The sequence below is a fragment of the Oryx dammah genome, unplaced genomic scaffold, assembly GCF_014754425.2.
Source record: "Oryx dammah isolate SB20612 unplaced genomic scaffold, SCBI_Odam_1.1 HiC_scaffold_1, whole genome shotgun sequence".
Classification (NCBI taxonomy): Eukaryota; Metazoa; Chordata; class Mammalia; order Artiodactyla; family Bovidae; genus Oryx; species Oryx dammah.
Window position 1 is genome coordinate 37,589,040 of NW_024070185.1, and position 22,732 is coordinate 37,611,771.

Sequence of the window (22,732 nt, forward strand, 5' to 3'; positions counted from 1 at the left end):
TTATTTGTGGTAGTTATTTTTTCCACAAGAAGATTATAAATTCCAAGTCTTATAATTCTGTGTTCCAGGTCTCAGAATCATTCTACCACAGGGCTAACTACTTACAGTTTAGTTCGTCATGATTTACTGCTGGCTAGTGAAATCTCAGGGACCAGTGTAAGCTTCATACTTACTGTAAGAAGAAACACAAGTTTCTTGCCCACTCTGCACAGAAAAAGAATTTAGTATACCATGTTAGCCACTGAAGTTACACTTGTAAAACAGACGGTTTAGTAATCCCTTATTATCAAGGGAACATTTCCTGATGTGTTTTTATTATGCCTGACTAGTTGGAATTGGTCAATGTGTCTATAGAGTTCTAGAGTCCAGTCACTGAAAGTTTGGAATCTAAATATGTTTCCCTTCCTTTTTTGTTACTGCATGATATTTAAAAGATAAGTATGGCATAATTTTTAGGAAGTAGCATCAGCTGCTACTTCCTAAAATATTTTCTACCTTAGATTTTCACTGTGGTTAAATATCCAGAGCATGATTTACTATTTTACCTGTTTTTAACTGTTAAATTCAATGGCATTGATTACCTTCACATCATTGTAAAACCATCAACTCCATCCAGTTCCAGAACTTCTTTGTCTTCCCAAATCAAAATTCTGTACCCATTTAACAATATTTCCTCACTTACCCCATGCCCCAGCCCCTAGCAACCATGATTCTACCTTCTGTCACTATTAACTTGACTACTCTAGGTGCATCATATAAATGGAATCATACAATATTTGTCCTTTTATCTGGCTTATTTTACTTAGCATAACATCTTCAAATTTCAACAGTGTTGTGGCATGTCAGAATGTCTATCATTTTTAAAGGCTGAATAATATGCCGTTGTATGCATATTCCACATTTTGTTTATCCATTCACCCATCAGTGAACATTTGGGTTGCTTTGACCTCTTGATTATAGGGAATAATGCTGCTGTGAACACTGGTGTACAAATACCTATTTGAGCCCTAGCAGTTCTTTTGGGTGTATACCCAGACGTGAAATTATTGGATATATGGTAATTCTATGTTTAATTTTTTGAGGGACTGCCATACTGTTTTACAGATCTATGCAGAGGCATAGATGGAAAGAGGATCAAAGACACCCAAATAATTATCTCAAGGTGATAGAATTTCAAGTGATATTTATTTTTTGTCCTTATGGTATTTTAGATTACTGAATTTTTTTAAAAGCATGATATATATTATCATAATACAATTCAAAAATGTTATTTTTATTGTGGGGGACATGCATATGGCAAAACACTTAAATTCTTGATAAGATGCTTACAGATTCATTTTCAGTCTGGCACTCCTGATCTCAGGGGGGTTTTGCCATCAGTTGATGGCATAATGAAGTTGGCTTTGAACCTGCCCTGGGGTTGAGCAGACCACCTGTCTTCCTTTGCAGCAATGCAGTACTCAAACAAAATGAGGCAAGCTTGCAACAACAGGCAAAAGAGCCAAGCTCTGTAGAACAGAGGAATATTTAACATCAAGTGGACTCGAAGTGCAACTCTACGGTTCTAAAATGCCTAAGCAGGAGACCTGCAATTTTCAGGCATAAACCTGAGTGTTTCTGTGTGTTTTCCTGATAACTCTGCCTGGACTCCGCTCCTGGGCCCTCATAATGTCTTCCAATCTGGCGCAGTCCTGTGTTAGGCTCACAGAAGGCATTTATTCTCTCTTTCTCTAGTAGTTCCTGCCTGGATGGAGGCTGCCATATGGCCTTTCTCTTCAGTGTATTTTTTTTTTTTCTGAGGGGAAACCAGCAGTTCAAAGGAAAGGTTAGCACCCAGAATATGTCAGGTCTCCAGAGCTCTGTTATGTGGCTTCCTCCCTAGTGCTAGGTGTAGTTTTCTCTCCTGTACAGCAAGCAAGGAACACTGCCTTCTTGATTTGATTGAGATTTCATTAAGGGATGGCTGATAAATGTGGATGATGAAGGATTTAATAACCATAAACTGTGGCATGAAATCTTTGATTCCAGTAGCCAAGCCTTCACGTGGTCTATTTCCTGAGACAGTTATATCCCAAAGTTGTTTAAAGAACTTAAAACACAAGTGTCAAGAAACTTGTCCCCATTTCTCTTATTTATTTGCTCAGTCTGTAAACCTAGAGAGCATTTCCACTTGGTGGAGAACATAACCAAATAATATTTAATTACCTTTCCATTTCCTACTGTGCCCAGGACAGCTTGCTTCAGCTTGCTCCCCATACCACGGTGACACTCTGAAAATCATTCAGCAGCACACACATTCTCTGGGAACTGCTAGGTTAGAATTATGATGTACCATTTAAGGCAGACAGAAACAGTAATTAACACCTTCCATGGAGCTGGAATTATTATTAGCTTACTTGGCTTATTATAGTGCAGAAGTTGTTTTTGTCTCTAAAAACTGCAAACTGTGATCTTGAGTGTAGATGGAACTAGCAGTCACTTTCCTGGAATCTCCTGGTAAGGTTCTTAAATGAGGTGTGAACAGGACACAGTCAATGACTCCCCAACTTGATTATACATGAGAATCACGTGTAGGGCTTGTGAAATTCCTTGGCCCCACCACCACAGTTTCTGATTTAATAAGTCTGGATTGAGGCCTGAGAATTCATATTTCTAATATAATCCTGGGTGATGCTGATATGCTGGTTTGGCTACCACACCGTGAAAACCACAGGGCCATGGGGCTTTCAGTCCTGGCTTCATATTAGAATTACACGGGGAGCCATGTCCTCCCCACCTGTAAACTAGCTACACTGGAATCTCCTCCAGGGGCAGTACCCAGGCTCACCGAGTGTTTAAAAAGCCCTTAGGTGATTCTAATGTACATTACTGGGTTGGAAAGTGTGTTGCCCTGGAGGAACCCCAAAGAGGGAGGTTTAGTTAGATGACTCACATCTTCCAGTGGAGTGAACTTTAAAACTGGCCTTTGAAGGCTAAGTCATGACCGTGGTGTGCAGATCACTCTGTGCTGTGCTTAGTCACGCAGTTGTGTCCGACTCTTTGTGACACCCTCCACCCCCCACCCCCTGCCCCGAACTGTAGCCTGTCAGGCTTCTCTGTCCATGGGGATTCTACAGACAAGAACACTGGAGTAGGTTGCCATTTCCTCCTCCAGGGGATCTTCCCAACCAGGGATCGAGCCCAGGTCTCCCACATTGCAGGAGGATTCTTTACCATCTGAGCCACCATGGACAGCAAAGAGCGTCAAACACTTGATATTGGCCATCTCCCTCCCCTTCTTTCCTAAGTTCATGGTAGTGTCACTGAGCAGACATGTCATTCATCATTTCTGACTTGCTTTCCTAGAGGGCCTAGGGCTTCCCTTAGGGTTAGCTAATAAGGAATTCACCTGCAATGCGGAAGACCTGGGTTTGATCCCTGGGTTGGGAAGATCCCCTGGAGAAGGGAAAGGTTACCCACTCCAGTATTCTGGCCTGGAGAATTTCATAGACTGTATAGTCCATGGGGTTGGGAAGAGTCGGACATGACTGAGCGACTTTTACTTTCACTTTCCTAGTGGGCCTAGTGCAGCTTCAGAACCCTCCCCTACAGAGAGCTCTAGGAGGCCAGGTATCAGAGACCCTGAGTATTTCCAGGGAGATACTCAGACTGCTAGAAAGAGAAAGAAGGATGAAGGATGAAAGGAGCCATCTTTGGGGAACTATAAAGCAATGAGAAGGATCTCCTCTCCCCAACTTCTTGACTCTCAAGAGAATATTTGGATTTTCTGCAGTTTGTAAGGTTTTGGAGGGGTTGCTGTAGTTCTTCAGTTGTTCGGTTGTGTCTTACTCTTTGTGACCCCATGGGCTGCAGCACCCCAAGCTTCCCTGTCCATTATCTCCTGGAGTTTGCTCAAACTCATGTCTGTTGAGTCAGTGATGCCATCCAATCATCTCATCCTCTTATGTCCCCTTCTTTTCCTGCCCTCAGTATTTCCCAGCATCAGCGTCTTTTCCAGTGAATCGGCTCGTCACATCAGGTGACCAAAGTATTGGCACTTCAGCTTCAGCATCAGTACTTCCAAAGAATATTCAGGGTTTTTCCTTTATGATTGACTGATTTGATCTCGTTGCAGTCCAAGGGACTCTCAAGAGTCTTCTCTAGCACCACAGTTTGAAAGCATCAGTTCTTTGATGCTCAACCTTCTTTAGGGTCCAAGTCTCACATCTGTACATGACTATTGGAAAAACCATAGCTTTGGCTATACAGACATTTTGTTGGCAAAGTGATATCTCTACTTCTTAATATGCTGTCTAGGTTTATCATAGCTTTTCTTCCAAGGAGCAAGTATCTTTTAATTTTGTGGCTGCAGTCACCATCCAGTGATTTTGGGGCCCAAGAAAATAGTCTGTCTCTGTTTCCATTTTTTTCTCTATTTATTTGCCCTGAAGTGATGGGACCAGATGCCATGATCTTAGTTTTTTGAGTGTTGAGTTTTAAGTCAACTTTTTCACTCTCCTCTTTCACTTTCATCAAGAGGCTCTTTAGTTGCTTTTCAGTTTCTGCCATAAGAATGGTGTCATCTGCGTTATCTGAGGTTATTGATATTTCTCCTGGCAATCTTGATTCCAGTTTGTGCTTCATCCAGCCCAGCATTTCACATGATGTACTCTGCATAGAAGTTAAATAAGCAAGGTGAAAGTATACAGCCTTGACGTACTCCCTTCCCAATTTTGAACCAGTTCATTCGAGGGATGGTTCTCACATTTGGCTGAAACCCTAGAGTTCTGTTTCAGTACACTTGGGGTGTGAGCCAAGACTTCATATTTCTCCCTAGTCCCCCAGGGATATTTGGGGATGTTGAGTTTGAAAACCACTGCTTTAAGGTGCTCTTGAGATATCAGAAAGGTTAGGTTGGCTAGATCCACCCAGACATTTTTTGCCCAGAATTCAAGAGTTAAGCATAGGATTTAGGTTATGTCAGATTAGATAGAGATTGGTAAGAACATGTTGAGCGGGTTTTATTTAAAGCTATTTGAAGCAGAGACTTAGATACTGTTGGGAATATTTGAGTTATGCGACAGAGAGTTTGATTAAAATTGAATTCCTTCTGAGGTGTGGAAGCATATCCTCTTTATCCTGCTGTTTACCATGTTTTCTCGCTTTACCATGTTTTCTTGAGAGTGGCCCTCTGAGGTTGCCATGTACTGATTCAGATCATTTTGACACAGTAGCTGTTTTGTTAACCCTTTTACTGTGATTAGTTTTTATCATAATGTCATTTTCTTAGCTAACATTTCACTTGGGTCATTTTTTAATTCCTAACTACTTGAGGATGGTATTTTTAAAGTAAAGGAGGGTTTGACGAGGACAGTTTGGCATCAAAATGTTGCACATCAAAACATTATTTGTCACAAAACATTATTTGACACTTCACGTGGTCTTCAGACTCTGGCTCCCAAGCGCAGTGTGGTTCTGCAAGCCTCTTACAGAGTCATGGTCCTGTGAAATGTCTGGTTCCTCCGAGAAGGCCACTCCTGTGGACCTCAGATGCAGGCAGGACAGGGTTCTGGTCCTTCTCAATGTTCTCCTGAAGAGGACCTTGCAAAACCTCAGGTTCTTTTCATTCATCAACTTATCAAGACCACAGCAACTAACTGCAGGCAGTAGAGATCAAGTCCTGAGCCTTTGGAGTGGGAGCACTGACTCCAATGCCCTAGACTACCAGAGAACTAACCCTAGGAAGTACCAAATGGTGAGAAGTCACACAAAAGAAACCACTTGAAAATAAGACCCAGCATCACCCAGGGTGCTACACCAGTAGCATGCACCATGCACCCTGTGCATGGCCTCATCTAAACAACAAACAAAACAAAAATACAAACCCAATCATCAGCAGACAGGATTACCACCTCACTCAGTCTTGTCCATCAGAGGAAAAACAAACAAACACAAACAAAAACTCAGCACAAATCTCACCTTATACCAAGCTTACACAAACGACTGGACCAACCTTAGGAAGACAGAAACCAAAAGGAAGAAAGAATTCAACCTTCTTCAAGGAAAGAGTTCAACTTTCCTTGAAGCCTGGGAAAAGGAGATCCCAAACACAATAAGTTAAAAAAAATAATGAAAAGGCAGAGAAATGCTACACAAATGAAGGAGCAAACTAGAAACACAGAAGTCCAAATAAATGAAGAGGAAATAGGCAAACTACCCGAGAAAGAATTCAGAATAATGATAGTAAAAATGATCAAAAACCTGGAAAACAAAATGGAGAAAATGCAAGAATCAATTAACAAAGACCTAGAGGAATTGAAGAATAAGCATACAGAGACAAACAAGACAGTTGCTGAAATTAAAAATACTGTCAGTTCAGTTCAGTTGCTCAGTTGTGTCCAACTCTTTGCGACCCCATGAATCGCAGCACGCCAGGCCTCCCTGTCCATCACCATCTCCTGGAGTCCACCCAGACTCACGTCCATCGAGTCTGTGATGCCAGCCAGCCATCTCATCCTCGGTCGTCCTCTTCTCCTCCTGCCCCCAATCCCTCCCAGCATCAGAGTTTTTTCCAGTGAGTCAACTCTTCTCACGAGGTGGCCAAAGTACTGGAGTTTCAGCTTTAGAATCATTCCCTCCAAAGAAATCCCAGGGCTGATCTCCTTCAGAATGGACTGGTTGGATCTCCTTGCAGTCCAAGGGACTCTCAAGAGTCTTCTCCAACACCACAGTTCAAAAGCATCAATTCTTCGGCGCTCGGCCTTCTTCACAGTCCAACTCTCACATCCATACATGGCCACAGGAAAAACCATAGCCTTGACTAGATGGACCTTAGTTGGCAAAGTAATGTCTGTGCTTTTGAATATACTATCTAGGTTGGTCATAACTTTTCTTCCAAGGAGTAAGCGTCTTTTAATTTCATGGCTGCAGTCACCATCTGCAGTGATTTTGGAGCCCAAAAAAATAAAGTCTGACACTGTTACCACTGTTTCCCCATCTATTTCCCATGAAGTGATGGGACCAGATGCCATGATCTTCGTTTTCTGAATGTTGAGCTTTAAGCCAACTTTTTCACTCTCCTCTTTCACTTTCATCAAGAGGCTCTTTGGAGACTAAGATCCAGAGGAGCTTGTTGTCTAACTACTTGAAAAGGGACATCAGGTCAAGGAGAGCTTTGACATTAGAGGCAGGACTGATTCCTCTTTTTTCTTTTTCAGAATGCTATTTCAGTTGTTTTGTCTTTACATATAAATTTTAGAATAATCCTATATCTACAAAAATGTTGGTTTCATTGGGTAATGATGCATATTTTAGCTTCCAAATGTTTCAGTTTATGCAATGGGCTAGGTGTTAGATATTATAGATATTATAGATGGGAAGGAATTCACTTCATATTTAAATTTACAGTTTATCACTCAAAAAATCTTTTTCAGAAAAATGTCTTTTTAAATGTAATATTTTTTAGGGACATTGTGTAGAAAACTTCAGAATTTCAGATGTTGTTACAAACAAAATAGGCCCACTGACTAGTAGACAGCTTAAAAGAAAACTTCTCTGAAACTGCACATTAAATGTGGCCATTGGTGTATGAACTACAATGGTGTGTTAACCTATTTAATGATTTTCAGAAGAATATCTAGAGAAAATTAAAACAAGAATAATTCAAAAAATATATAAACCTGAAATTATAAGCACCTAAATTTTCAGTTATGATCCATACGTAACATGATCATTTTCTCTAGAGCACATTTAATAAAAACCTTTTGACTTGTATCAATACAACATCCCACTGTGACTATTGTAAATAAAACATGCTACTGTTTTCTCAGTTCAATTATAGTATAATTCAGCATGAATTTTGGCGACTTCTAGGGCTTCCCTGGCTCGGAGGGTAAAGCGTCTGCCTGCAATGCAGGAAACCTGGGTTTAATTCCTGGGTCGGGAAAATCCCCTGGAGAAGGAAATAGCAACCCACTCCAGTATTCTTGCCTGGAAAATCCCATGGATGGAGAAGCCTGGTGGGCTACAGTCCATGGGGTCGCAAAGAGTCGGACACGGTTGAGCTATTTCACTTGGCTTCTTCACTTCAGGATTCACCCTAAGTCATGAATTGTAGCATATTCTGCAGTCATGCAAAATGGGTTCTGTGTTAACTTTTTCATAAATTTAAAAACCATGCAGAAATTTAATTTTTATTTTATAGTAGATTTACAACGTTGTGTTAGTTTCAGGTTTATAGCAAAGTGGGTCAGTTACACATACACATATATCTACTGTTAAGATTCTCTTCCTATATAGGCCATTACAGAGTATTGAATCGAGTCCCCTGTGCTATGCAGTATAATCCCTTGGTTTTGAATAGATGTCAGAAAACCACTATCCTAGCTGCCCTTCCACGTGTAGTACTTTTCTGATGAGTTCTCAATCTGAGTTATGCAGATAAGCAGATACTGTTCATAAGGCTTTTTCACCAACAGGTGGCACTAATAATTCCCTTTATTTTCATAGTACCCCAGGAATAATCCTTATGGAGGATTTAGGATATATCTTTTGCGCTTTTTTGGAACATGACTGATTTTAACAGTATCTAAGCCGGAAAACATCCAGCATTTCTGATCAAGTCTTTGGCATTACTGCCTTTCTCTTAGATTACTGGCTCCTAGCTCCAGTCTCTTCTTTCCTTCTTTGATTGATCTTCCAACACAAGATGAGTAGAAGTCATGAGAAAAACACAGAAGGAAATACAAAATCCATTTTTAAATTCATTTTTTTGGAGTATAGTTCATTTACAATGTGTTAGTTTCCACTATACATCAAAGTGAATCAGTTATACATGTAAATATATCCACTTTTTAAAAAAAAATTCTTTTTCCAAATGGATCATTACAGAGTATTGAGTAGAGACAAAGTCCATTTGTTGAAGTCCTTTTCCATGGGCGAAATGATGACATTAATGTTGTCTGGACTGAAGAAGAGCTCAGTTTTGAACAAATTGACTAAACATTTATTGCAGAGCTGCTCCATGCCTAATACTAGTCTATACATTTCCTGAGGTCAAAAAAAAATTATAGAATGCTTGGTGGTGACAGCAGTAATGGTTCTCATTTACCTGTGTTTTGTCTGTGCACCACAGTGCCTGGCAGATAGAAAGTGCTTAGTTACTGGAGCAGCTTACACTTACCATTATTCCTTAGCTCCTCTAGTCTCTTCTGTTGCTCTGTGGCACCCACACTGTGGATTCACCGCTTCCCTTTATTCTTCCAGCCAGACTCCAAGCCGTGCACCTCCAGATGTTTTCCTCTGCTCTGTCCTCTTCTCATGCTGAGCCCTAAATCGTCAATTCTGCCATCTCCTGACACCAAGCCATCAATGTCCCTATACTAGTTTGCAGATATTTCAAATTCAACTGGTTCCATCCCACCATTTTCTCAAAAAAATGTTTTCTAGTGCTCAAGTTTAGCTTTTCATTTAGAAATAAAACAATTTATCTAGTTTATTCTTAAGCCTTGTTCTTTTTTAGAGTATGATCTCATTATTACGGGGTGACCAGGAGGGATGAATGCCAAAACCACTGGGCCTTCCACAGAGTCAAAAGATGGTGTAATTTTGTGAAATGGAGTAAATATGCATTTTGAATGGGATTAAAAAACCTATTACTCACTTCCTTTCCTTCCTGCAGAGAGTACTGAGAACATTAAGTAACAGTTTATGATTGACTCAGCACCCCTCCCTGGAATGTTAGTCATTAAGTGTGCTCTAAAAGTGGTGCCTTCAAGGACTGCTGAGATTGGTATGGCCAGCCTCTAGTAGCCGTGAGTACGTGGGGCTTAGGAAAGCTGACCCCGAGTCTGTCGGGAATGGTACCACATTCAATTACACTCAATTAATTGTACTCAATGTACAATTCCTTTGCCCTATAAATCAGATCATTGCCTAAATATTTAGTGATATTAAGAAATTATTGTTCATCATTTTAGGTGTGATAATTGCAATTATATTTTAAAAAATGATTCTTATCTTTGAAAGATACATATTAAAGTTTGAATTGATGAAATGATATGATGCTTGAGTTTTGCTTCACAAAAATCTAGTTCAGAGTGAGAGGGTTAGTGAGGGATGTAGGTAGAAACAAGATTGACCATAATCTTTTAATTTTTAAAGCGGGGTAATAGGCACAATGTGGTGGTCCCTTACATTCTTCTCTCTACTTTTGCACAGTTTTGGAACTTTCCATAATGAAAACGATTTTTTTTAGATGCATGGTCCTGAGCGAGGGTTGAAATCCTATCTCTGAGTATGAATGGGTGAGCTATAGTGCACAGGCCAGGTGTTGTTCTGGGTGTTCAAGGCTTTAGGCTCATGCAGGGGTCCTAGGTGAGCTTACTGTTTTCTAGGAGGGACTTTGTGTCACATGTTGGTGAACCTACAGCCCGTACCTGATGAATATTGAATGAGTACATGAAGGCAGAGAGGCATAAAGCTCTGACCCTCTTCTTCCTGTCTTTGCAGCGGAGCCCAGGGGGAATACGCCGGGCTGGCCTCTATCCGAGCCTACTTAGATGCGAAAGGAGAGACACACAGAACTGTGAGTATGAACCATTTGCTTACCACTGGAGTGGGGTGGTGGGGAGGGCACTGGGTTCAATTTTAGGGTCCCTTTTGTTCTGTGGGATCCCTCCAAGTCTTCTTGGAAGAAGTTGGGGAAACATATAATCAAGAAACAAATGTCTATGAAGTGGCTATTACGATCCTTGCCTCTAAGACGTTTCACTGGACCATTTTGAGGAAAACATTTTGAGATAAAAGGCTTCTTAAACACAGTCTGTAAAAGTTAGCCAGTTGGCTGCAGAACTGCTACCCCCAGGGAGCAAAGGGTGGAAGGGGAAGGAATGTTGCCATTCCAAGTCTCCCTCCTTGGCTCAGCCCTGGCCCCAGGCCTGGACAGAGGGCAGAGACCGAGCTTTCTTCTATAACTCCTACTGTGCCTGAGCATAGTTCTTGCCCTATGTATGCTCAAAAAATATTTATTGAATAAATAAATTCCTTATTAGTGATTCTCAGCTCTCAACAACAAAAGAAGACATGGAGCAGAGTTCACGGTTCTGTTTCATCGTTTGCTTTGAGTTAGAGTCTAGTCTCCAGGGTCCAAACTGCTTTTGGAGGCCCCTGTGGGCCCAGCAGGTGCTAATGGGCTCCACAGACCTCCACTAATCCTGAGGCAGTGCCCTTAGCAGATGACCTGACAACACGGGCTGCGGATTGTGGCCTAAGGAGGCCTGTGTTCCTGGTGGTGGCCATGCTGACCTTGAACTTCTTGAGCTGTGGAGATGGCATTAGTGGGTAGGAGTCAGGAGCAAGTCACAAGCATCTGCCCAGCCTGGGAAGTTTAGAGAAAAAGGGGCCGGAGTCCTTCTGGGTGCACACAGAAGTAGGGTGCAGTTGGTGGTAGCCCAGTCTTAGTCCATTCCTAGTTTTATTAAAGCTGGAAGATTATTTATGGCTAGTTACCTGGATTTTGCAGGGAAGAATTTAAATACTATTTTACTTTCACAAAATGGGAGGAAAAACTTTTTTCTCCCACCTTTTTTTTTTTTTTATCCCACCTTCTTGATATCGCAACTTTTTTATTTTTTTTCACTTGGGTTTGAATTCTTCAATTTTCTAAGGAAGGGTTAGTTTGGAAATAAAGTTGTTCTTTGGACCTCAAAATCTCAGTGCTTTCATAGAGTCAGAAAGGAGATGTTGGGATTCTGATTGTCCAATGAGAGGCTGCCAGATGACTGACATTTAGAGTTGCCTTTTCTGTTTTTCCTTCGTGGCTTCCTTGTACTCCTTATTGTTCATGCTCTTTAACCATGAAGTTTCTGGGACTCCGGGAGAGGGAGCCATTCATTCTGTGTTACCATCTCCGTGTTGTTCCTGCTTTATGGGGAAGCCACTGGGATCCACACTGTGGTGCTTGTGGTAGGCCTGTGACCAGCTAGCAAGAAAAGGCCAGCTAAAATCCAGGTTCTGTCTACTCTGTGACGCTTCTCATCCTGCACTGGTTCCTAGTTCTCCAGGCTAACCCCAAGAACTGTATGTTAATGTCAAGGAGTTGGGGACCAAACCAGAAAGGTCACAAAAAAAGGATGAGAGACTGGACCTGGGCAGAGTTCTTCTAGGTTTCCCTGGTGACTCAGAAGTAAAGAATCCACCTGCCAATGCAAGAGACCTAGGTTCGACCCCTGGGCCGGTTAGATCCCCTGGAGAAAGAAATGGCAACCCACTCCAGTGTTCTTGCCTGGGAAATCCCATGGACAGGGGAGCCTGGCGGTCTACAGTCCACGGATCACAAAAGAGTTGGACACGACTGTGCGACTAAACAACAGCAGTAACAGAGTTCTTCTACGACACGTGGGTTCTTCTCAGCTCTTTTTCCTTCTTTGTTTTTTCCAGTCCTCCCTTCTATCTCAGTCCCCTTGTGTGTGATGCTTCTCCTGGCTCCACCGTTCACATTGCTATCACTGAAGGACAGGGAGGAAGTGGGATGCTGCATTTTGAGGGTGGGTGAGGGAGGCAGGGACGACTACCCAGTCACTGAGCTTGTAGAAACAGAACCCTCAAGTTTGGAAATGTTGGCATCCCAAAGATTTTAATTAAACCTGACTTTTTAGTTAGAGAAGAAGAAAATGATTTATTATTCAAATAATCATGGAGGATTTTTCTGTATCAGAGATGTCCAAGACAGCTGCTCCCATTAATAGACTATAACAGAAACTAGTAAAATATATCCTGATTTGCAAAAAAAAAAAAAAAAAAGTGTGGGGAAGTCATATGCTATAGAACCTCCTGGATTCTTGATGATTTTCTTATTTCAAACTGTTATGGAAGTTATTTTCACATTTGCTCTTAGGTTAAATTTCAGAGGTTCCTAAAATGCAATGGCCAAATTCTTGATTTACCAGTTTAATTTGGGAGACTACAAATTATTTAAAAAACACTTATGTAAAAATTGCATGTGCCAGGCACTATCCTAAGCACTTTATAATTATTACTCATTTGTTAGTCAAATACTAATTCAGGTTTGCTGATCAGTGATTGAATTTCCTATACAAAGGGAATACATTGACCCAAACAAAATAAAAAAGCACCACCAAAACCTCCCCCAAAACTTGTATGTATTTTTCTTTTCTCAGTTTCCTGAGGCAAAGTAGTGGCCTTTGTTTGGGTTTTGGATTTGACCAGTGGTAAGAAATTGATTTCCCTTGCAAAGGATTTCTTCTCCTTAATCCTTCACTCATTGGGCAAGTCTCCTGAAGATGAGTTATGTTGGGTCTATGCCAGGCACACTAGGGAGTTAGAAAAATATAGAATCCACCTAAATTGGCATAAATGAACCAAAGAGAGTTAGTATTGGCTAAAATATCAAATCTAGGTTCTGTCCTAGAACCTAGGACATTGTCCTAGAACTTAGGTATTGGAAGTCCCTTACAGTACTACACATTTTAAAGTGAGGATACACATAGAAAATCAGAAATGTCAAACTGACTGAGACATTTTCTTCCTGCTAATCCTTATATCCCTAGACAGTGTATTAAAAAGCAGAGACAACATTTTGCCAACAAAGGTCTGTTATAGTCAAAGCTATGGTTTTTCCACTAGTTGTGTGCAGATGTGAGAATTGTACCATAAAGAAGACTAAGCGCTTTGATGCTTTCAAACTGTGGTGCTGGAGAAGACTCTTGAGAGTTCCCTGGACAGCAAGAAGGTCAAACCAGTTAATCCTAAAGGAAGTCAACCGTGAATATTCATTGGAAGGAGTGATATTGAAGCTGGAACTCTTAACACTTCGGCCACCTGATGCAAAGAAGCCAACTTATTGGAAAAGACCCTGATGCTGGGAAAGATTAAGGGCAGGAGGAGAAGAGGGCAAAAGAGGATGAGATGATTGGATGGCATCACTGACTCAATGGACATAAGATTGAGCAAACTCTGGGAGATAGTGAAAGACAGGGAAGCCTGGTGTGCTGCAGTTCATGGGGTCACCATTCAAAGAAGTGTTAACTGTCCACAGAAGAAGAACAAAGTAATTTCATCTTTGCCTCTGTTGATAGTTCTCTTTGGGTCACATGCATTTTGCTTAAATAGATGGCTTTGCTGTTTTTGAGGAAACAGCTGTAAAGTTAAATTTCCCCTTCATAAGCCCATTTTTATAATGCCCATCCGTTTTTCTTCACAGGGTGACAATATTGGTTCTGGAATTAAAAACAATTGTTTTCAGGGTCAACATTGCTTCTCCTTACTGCTTTCTGTTGGAGGGAACTGCCAGGTGCCCTTTCCTATAGTGGGGCCTCATCAGATCACACAGAGCATGTGTCTACACCTCTGGTCACACGATTTGGGGGCAGGAAATGAGAATGATTTAAACCTGGGAATTTTAGTATTATCCCCACCAACCATTTTCCATAAGAATTCAACACATCGTTAAGCTCTTGCAATACTCTTTCTTGATCTCTTCAACTTTTTTTTTTTTTTGAGAATTTTCATTTCCCTAATTATACTGGCAACACCAAGATCACTTTAGAAAGAGAGGAGTAGTCTCCTGACAAAGCAAGAAATGTTTCCTCCCAGCCAAGGAGTCTTGTTTGAGGTGATGTAGTCCCTGTCTAAAGGGTCCTTTTATTTATTTATTTTATTTTTTTGATCTGGTTGTGCTGCACAGCATGTGGGATCTTAGTTCCCCAACCAGGGATCCAACTCACATGCCCTGCATTGGAATTATGGAATCTTAACCAGTGGACCACCAGAGAAGTCCCTCTAGACATTTATTTATACAGATGCCAACCTTCTCAGTGAGTGCCTTGTGTGAGCACAGGGCAGAAACTGATAGGCATTTGTGCTTGGCCTTTCTCATGTAAGCAGAGAGTCTATTGCACAGAGTAAGCATCCAGTAATGATGACATCACTGGTGTGTTGTCACTGGGAGGCCTTGGGGTATGTCTACCATTATCTCTCCTGAGTCCCAGCAGAGCCACGCAGAGCACTGGAGCTGTGACGTGTGGATCTGAGTCCTAGAGTTTAATTTCTAATCTTTATTTTTGTAAGGTGCTTTCTACATATTATTGCTGAGGCAAGGTTAGAATAGGGCTAGGCTTGTTTTGGTGTTACTGGGATAAGGAAGGAGAGTATTAATATTCTGAAAGTCTTTAGGGAATAGTATTTGGGGATCCAGGTGTCAACTCCTCTGTTGGACACTGTTTTGGAATATAGTAATCATGAAGTTGTAGCAGATATTAAGGCACCACCGGTCAGTTTAAATAGCGTATATGGCACCTATTGTATTTATGCTCCAAGCATTTTGTAGGACTTTTTCTGTCATTATGAACAGCCTGGTGATTTTTCTCTCTGTCCTTCCTTTAATTTCATTCGTAAGGTTTGCCTCATTCCAAAATCTGCACATGGGACCAATCCTGCAAGTGCCCACATGGCAGGCATGAAGATTCAGCCTGTGGAGGTGGATAAATATGGAAACATCGATGCAGCTCACCTCAAGGCTATGGTACTCACCTTCCGCTTACCAGATGGGGGAGGTCTGGGTTGGAAAGAAGTGGCGGGGATCAGGGATGGTTTAGGTCAACGTTATCTTCTTTTGCATTCTCATTAAAAGACTGCAGTTCCTTTTCCGAATGGGTCTAGGGAAAATGGCATAAAATCAGAAAACCTAGCCATCTCTATAAGAAGATAAAAGCAAGAGTCACATTTTTGGTCCAGAGTAAAAGTGACCATAGTTTCTTTCACCTCTTCCTTCTTTAACGAGGAGAAGGTCCTTTAAACTGAAATTCCGTCCTCTAATATGTGCATGTGTAAGAAACTGGATGAATTATTCATGGTGGTAGTAAGACTAGTCCTTGCAGAATCTGCCTACTTCCTCCTGCCCAATCTTCCTCTCCTTCCGCCATGAACAAACTGGAAGTCACAGGTATTCTCAATCTTTGTGCTGGGGATTAAAACAGAAATGTAGCTTTTGCAGATGTTCGTGATGGTCTCAGCCATTACTTGCTGAATTTCAGGCAACATTCCATCCTTCTTCCTGCAACACCAACCCCCACTCCCAAACTCCCAACCTCCCAACCTTCAGGAAGATGTTGCCTAGCAACCGTATCTGCTTTCCACTGGTGGACTGGAGGCTGCATCTTAAGAGGGAAGGAAATCACTTGAATGGCAATGCGATTTTGTTGGGGTTATTAGGCATGAAGACTGAGAACTTCATGTAACTACCTTCAAAAGGAAGATAAAAACAAACAATACTACTTATCTCTTACATCCACCTCCCCACTTCCCATTGCCCCATAAAGTTTTTACCAATAAATATTCTGTGTCAAAATGTGTAATTATTGTTTCTCCGATATAGGATATGATTTTAAATTTTTGTTTGTTTTGTTTTGACATGAGCCTCTTCTCTGCCTTGCTGGTCAAAAAAATAGGAACATGTCTTTCATATATGCTTGCCTCCTGTCAAAAGGAAAAATGATGTTTGTTTGTTTGTTTGTTTTAAATCAGAGCAGAACATTCCTAGTGGGAATTCTAATTTCAATAAAATGGGAGGGAAAGTGGATAGGATGGATTTGGCAAGATGAGCATAGCAAGATGAACTATGAGAATTGACTTGTCTGGAACCAGAAAAAATCTGAAATAATTGTTGAGATGATTTGAACCAAAGGAAAACCACTTGAGAAAATTCAGCCCAAAATATCCAGAAATCTTCTGAACAGTTTTTGGTCTTGACCATGGAGACCTAGTCTAAAGGAGTCTTGTTATTTCTTTAGAATGATTTATGAAGGCAGAAATGGCTATGGACCTTCTATTAGTGACATCCTACATTGAGACAGTTTGAGAAATGAAAAGACCAAGACTTCATCTTTCTTAATCCTTTGAAAAATTAGCAATTGGTTAAGAAAGAAACATTTCCTCTCGTTATCTCCCTCTGCACCTTTTCTGTCTCACAGGTGGATAAACACAAGGAGAACTTAGCAGCAATCATGATTACATACCCATCCACCAATGGAGTGTTTGAAGAAAACATTGGAGACGTGTGCGACCTGATCCACCAACACGGAGGCCAGGTCTACCTGGATGGGGCCAACATGAATGCTCAGGTGGGCAACGCGAGAAAACGGTTATGAAAAGAAAATTGCCTTGTCTTCTTGACAGTTGTCTTAAAACATGACACTGAATTCAGAACAGAGACTGATTTTCTATATTGCCAAATCAAAGTATGTACTACAGTTCCACTGAGATTGCAGATCCTGGTGCGGTGGTAAAGAATATCTACCTGCCACTGCAGGAGACCCAAGAGACACGGGTTCGATCCTTGGGTTGGGAAGATCCCTTGGAGTAGGAAATGGCAACCCACTGTAGTATTCTTGCCTGGAAAATTTCATGGACAGGGGGGCCTGGCAGACTACAGTCCATGGGGTTGCAAAGAGTCAGACACGACTGAGTGACTGTGCTCATGCATGGGCATGGGCACGGGCACGTGCGCTCGCACACACACGCACACACACACGCACACACACCTCCCAAGGAGGTCATGAAGTCACAGGGGATGCTGAGGAGGAAGTAAAAAGGTTGAAGGGAAGCAGGGAGTGAGCTGAATTTTCTAAGCTTGTGGCAGGGAGGGGTGGGGGGTGACCCCTAAAGGTGAGAAGGTCACCTGACTCCCTTCCTGAGGGAATTAACACCCAAGGTTTGGCCCCTGGCGGATGCTGAGCTCCCATGACCTTGGACTAGCTTCAGTTTCATCAGCATAAAACAGCTGTACATCTCTGGCTCTGAAGGGCTGATCCTGACTACTTGCTGGGCTGTGTGTGTGTAGGGGTGGTCTCTGTGACGTTTTGCTGTTGTTCGGTCGAGCAGTTGTTTCTGACTCTGCTACCCCGTGGACGGCAGCATGCCAGGCCTCTCTGTCACTCAGTATCTCCTGAAGTTTTCTCAGGTTCATGTCCATTGCATCAGTGATACCATCCAGCCATCTCATCCTCTGATGCCCTCTTTCCTTCTGCCCTCAATCTTTCCCAGCATCAGTGACTTTTCCAATGAGTCGGCTGTTAGCATGACCAAAAAACTGGAGTTTCAGCTTCAGCATCAGTCTTTCCGACAAGTATTCAGTGTTGATTTTCCTTTAGATTGATTGTTTGATCTCCTTGCTGTCTGAGGGACCCTCAGGAGTCTTCTCCAGCACCACAGTTCGAAGGCATCACTTCTTCAACACTTCGCCTTCTTTAGAGTCTGTGTGACACGTGCCTTTGAGGAAATGCTTTAGGGAGACTTTGGAGGGCAGGGACTCATGATCTTTTAAAGAGTCTTCTCAACTCCCTCTCCTTTTTTTAAAAAACCATTTCAGACTCTTCCATTAAAATTTTTTTTTAATTTGTTTTTTTTGGCCCCAGTGAGTGGCATGTGTGGTCTAACCCCAGCCAGGGATTGAACCAGCACCCCTTGCACTGGGATTATGGAGTCTTAACCACTGGACTGCGAGGGAAGTCCCAATTTCAGACTCTTTCTGTTTGTCTTAGCTTCTATCTGATCTCTTTTGAGCAGTCCAGGGATTGTCTATTGATTCAATAGCATAAATGAGTCTTGTAGTTTTTATCACATCCACAATTAGCTCAAATGCCAAAGTGGCAGGGACACCTATTGAATGTTGTGGCTGGTACTAGGATGGTCTCAGGAAAACTGTCAGGCTCCCTTCCTCTCTCTCAGCTCAGTATTGTCTCAGATAGCCTTCTAGCCTTCTATATCCATGTGTCCTAAGGGGCCCTTCGGTAAAGTGCATGATACCCAAAGCTGGGGTGCTAGACCTGCTGGGGTGAAATTGCCTGTTTCAATTGCCGGGAAAGCCTATACTTCCCCTCCCCTTTCTTGGGGGTGGATAATTAGGAGTTGATGGTATATTCAGATCATACTTTAAAATCTAAATGGTCAACTGCTGTTTCCATAGAAACTGCAGGGTACGCTGCCTGTGGGATATCGGGTTTGAGCTGCCGTCTAAGGACATCTCTGTGCACATCTGCCTCTCCTCTTAGGGGAGCAGGATGGCTGTCTCTCCAGAGCACCCTTTTGAGCTCTTGACTTTTGCTTTTGGGTCTTTCCCTTTGTGACAGGTGGGAATCTGTCGTCCGGGAGACTTTGGGTCTGATGTCTCACACCTTAATCTTCACAAGACCTTCTGCATTCCCCATGGAGGTGGCGGCCCTGGCATGGGGCCCATCGGAGTGTGAGTTCTGGGCCCTGGTTTCGGGATGGCTTTGAAGACTGAGAATCAGAGACTGGCCCCACACTCTGTTCTTCTCACCCAGGACTTCAGGTGTTAGGATACCTTCACATGTACTGTGCCTTTAGGGGCTTGGTGATGAGCAGTGAATAGGGTGCTTTCAAGGAGCTTTCAAGGGGAAGCAAACATAGATTTTATTAATCACAGTGTGTATGGCCACACTCAGCTCCCAGTCATGTATAGACAGAGCGGGTTTATTAACAGAGAAACGAATAGTAAGCTTTACTGGAGCATTATAGGTAAGAACTGGTATTTTAGCACCTAGAAGGGTCTCTTGCACTTTTTTTTTTTTTTACTTTACAATATTGTATTGGTTTTGCCATACATCAACATGAATCCGCCACAGGTATACACGTGTTTCCCATCCTGAACCCCCCTCCCTCCTCCTTCCCCATACCATCCTTCTGGGGACTGATGCACTGGGATGACTCTCTTGGACTTTAATTTAGACTTCCAAGCAGCTTTACTTTTAAAATCAGCTAATGGTTACATCTGAGGATCTATCATATAACATGGTGGCTAAAACTGATAACACTATTGCATAATTAAAATTTGCTAAAGGAGTAGAACTCAAATGTCCCCCTGCCAAAAAAGGAAATTGGGTATAATATTTTGGACACTTTACAGCCTGAATTCTTATTACATCTGGGATAAGTAGGAAGGAAACAAACCTTAATACTAGAAATAATTGGATGAAGTCAGAATAAGACTAAGGCAATATCTCGGAGCAGTTGGTAACTTTTTAAACTGAAATCAAATCATCTCATGGAAATGAGCAGCCATTTCCTGAGCATCTTCCTTTTTCCCAAAATGTGCAGAAGAGGCCAGTCTTCAGGGATATGGGGAGCCCGGCCCCCTTGGGTTTTTCTTCTTTCCTTTTTGATTCCTGTTTTCTGTAGTAAGCAGCAGGGTCGCAGTGGTTCAGCTGTGGGGGAAGTGGGGCGACTGATGTTCACAGGCCGGCCTGTGATTGTCACCCTATGGGGCGTCTCAGCAGCATCCTCCTATATCCCTTAGATGCCTGGGGAAAGAGTGTGGGGCCAGGGCAGGGAGGGAGAGGGTGTGAGGGGCTGGGATGTCCCCCCAGCCTCATGAGCCCACAGCTCTGCGTGCTGTTCCAGGCTGCCTGCCTCTCCCCAGCTCTCCACCATGGTACTTGTTTGAGCTGCTAGGATGCTGATGGCTGGTGAGCCACGCCTCCAGCAGAGGAGGAAGGAAGGGAGACTTCCTGCACATCTGCCCCTTAGCAGGTACCGGGTCCCTTCCATGTCAGAGTTCCTTTGCTAGGAATAGAGCTTCCTGAGAGGGCCCGGGACCTGCCTGTTTGGTTAGACCAGATCTTTTTAACATCTTGTAAATTTGTATTAAAAATATATATATACAGGAAGAAGCATCTTGTTCCTTTTCTGCCTAATCATCCCATCATTTCGGTAAAACCAAGTGAAGATGCCCAGGCTTTGGGTACCGTCAGCGCCGCCCCATGGGGCTCCAGTTGCATCTTGCCCATTTCATGGGCTTATATTAAGGTGAGGCCTGCTAATGCGTGTTAGATGGTTTGGGGGGAGTGATGTATGGAGGGGGACCTGAGACTGCAGATTCCTTCTTGACTTAAAAATGAAGAAATCCATGTTTGAGATGCGGTTCAGTGAAAATTGCTGACAACTTGAGTGGAAAAAACCGTCCTAAAGAGATCAGCTAAAATTCATTTTATCTTTTCTTCATCAGGCTGTTTTCCTTTGGGTTCTCACAGTGGGTTTAACACCAGAGAAACTGACATGCCAGATATATTTTTCCAGACAGAGCTAAGTACCATGAGTCATATGGATGTTCTGGCCACGTCATTTGGTTTCCTGTAGGATTTGTACAGCCCCTCACAAGCGAAAAACCGTGCATATACTAATTATTACACTTGGTTGAGATCCTGGGATAAATTTTAGGAATACATCTCATTTCGCTTTGTATTTCTTGGGAGCCTGGAGGATAAGATGAAAATAGCAGAAATTCACTTATGTAAAGTTTTTCCCGAAGCTCTTTGCCCTTTAGGGCCTGTGGAACTATATTCTCGAAGGTAATTAGACTTTGTCATAGAACGTGCTTCCTTCTTTTGTGTTTTTCAAAAAACAATAACAAAAACAAACAAAAAAAAACCCAAAACACATTAGGGTCAGAGTTTATTTTATGCAGTTCTTATTCAAACTAGCCTGCCAACCTCCTGAGCTGACAAGATCGCACACTGGATAGGAGCACTTCTTCAGCCGGTAATTAGAGCAGTCTTCCCCAACTGGTTCCCCTCCTGAGAGAAAGCGAGGATCTGGTGAAATAAACCCCAAACTCAGCTATGCACATCTTGCCGGATGACTCTCTGGGCTGGTTGTTATTCTTGAATAGTGTGGCATTTATGATTCTTAATGAAAACTTTCTGGGAAGCTGGGACAACAATTCTGTACCCCAGAGACTAAAACCTGTGTTTTCAAATCATACTCGAGTTGTTTTGCAAATAGCAACAAGAACAGTCATCATAAAGGTCTGCTTCTTTGCAAACAGAATCTTAATTCCCAGCTTCCTTTTGGTCTCTGTGAACCTGAGTCATTTGTTATGGAATGTTATTTGGGTTAGAGATGATTTTCCACATATAGAAAATAAATGCCCTAGGGCTGGTTTGGCTGTGTGACAGATACACCAGATAGACTCAGTTTAAGAATGAAATAAATATGGTAGGGTTTCAGCCACCCCTCCTACCTTGGGCCCTTTCTTTATTTCAGGCTGTTGTAACTTATTACCAGGACTCTAGAATTATCATCTTCTCTCCTTTATACAGCTCTTCTCATATACTCCCTACAGAACTGCTAGATTTCTGCTAAGACTCTCCATCCTCTCCTGGCTTCCCTTGACCTCTACCACTGGATGTCCCAGCCCACACAAAATCTTTAGGGGATTCTCCCCAAAATGTACTTTCCCAGGCCCCATTCCAGTGAGAATCAATTCAGTATAGGCAGGGTAGAACTGGGGCCATAAAGTTGCTCAGACTCTGATGCACAGGTCCAGAGGCAGAGGCCAAGTCCAGGTCTTCCCCAGCAAGGATTCGAGGCTTGTGAGAGGTGGTCGCAGCCACCTGGCTCTACAGCAATGCCCAGGCTGCAGCCACGGGTCTTCCTTCCATACCTTTGTTTCTGCTATTATTCTCATCTAGAGTGTCTTCCTCTTTCTCTTTGTCCAAATTCTACCCATTTTCAAGTTTCTACTCAAGTTCTAACTCTCACTCTGGAAACCCTTCTTTGGCCAACCTGGCCAAGCGTGTCCTCGCCTTAGTTTAGACTTTGGTATCCCTGCTCTATTATTTCATTTGTTTTACATCATTTTTGTGTTAACATATATCAAGCCTCTATCATCTGAGGTGTTCTGGGAAGAAAGTAGGCGGGACAAATTGGTACAGTCTTG

General features: G+C 42.3%; 1 protein-coding gene across 1 annotated transcript in view; it reads left to right on the plus strand.

Annotated features, from left to right (window-relative positions):
- The window catches only part of LOC120863468 (glycine dehydrogenase (decarboxylating), mitochondrial), an 80,837-nt gene that overhangs the window by 44,760 nt on the left and 13,345 nt on the right, over positions 1 to 22,732 (plus strand). The window contains exons 16-20 of the mRNA XM_040239749.1: positions 10,489 to 10,564; positions 15,395 to 15,520; positions 16,968 to 17,117; positions 19,125 to 19,237; positions 20,679 to 20,820. Of these exons, the coding sequence (XP_040095683.1) occupies positions 10,489 to 10,564; positions 15,395 to 15,520; positions 16,968 to 17,117; positions 19,125 to 19,237; positions 20,679 to 20,820 (607 nt within the window). The remainder of the gene's footprint in view (positions 1 to 10,488; positions 10,565 to 15,394; positions 15,521 to 16,967; positions 17,118 to 19,124; positions 19,238 to 20,678; positions 20,821 to 22,732) is intronic.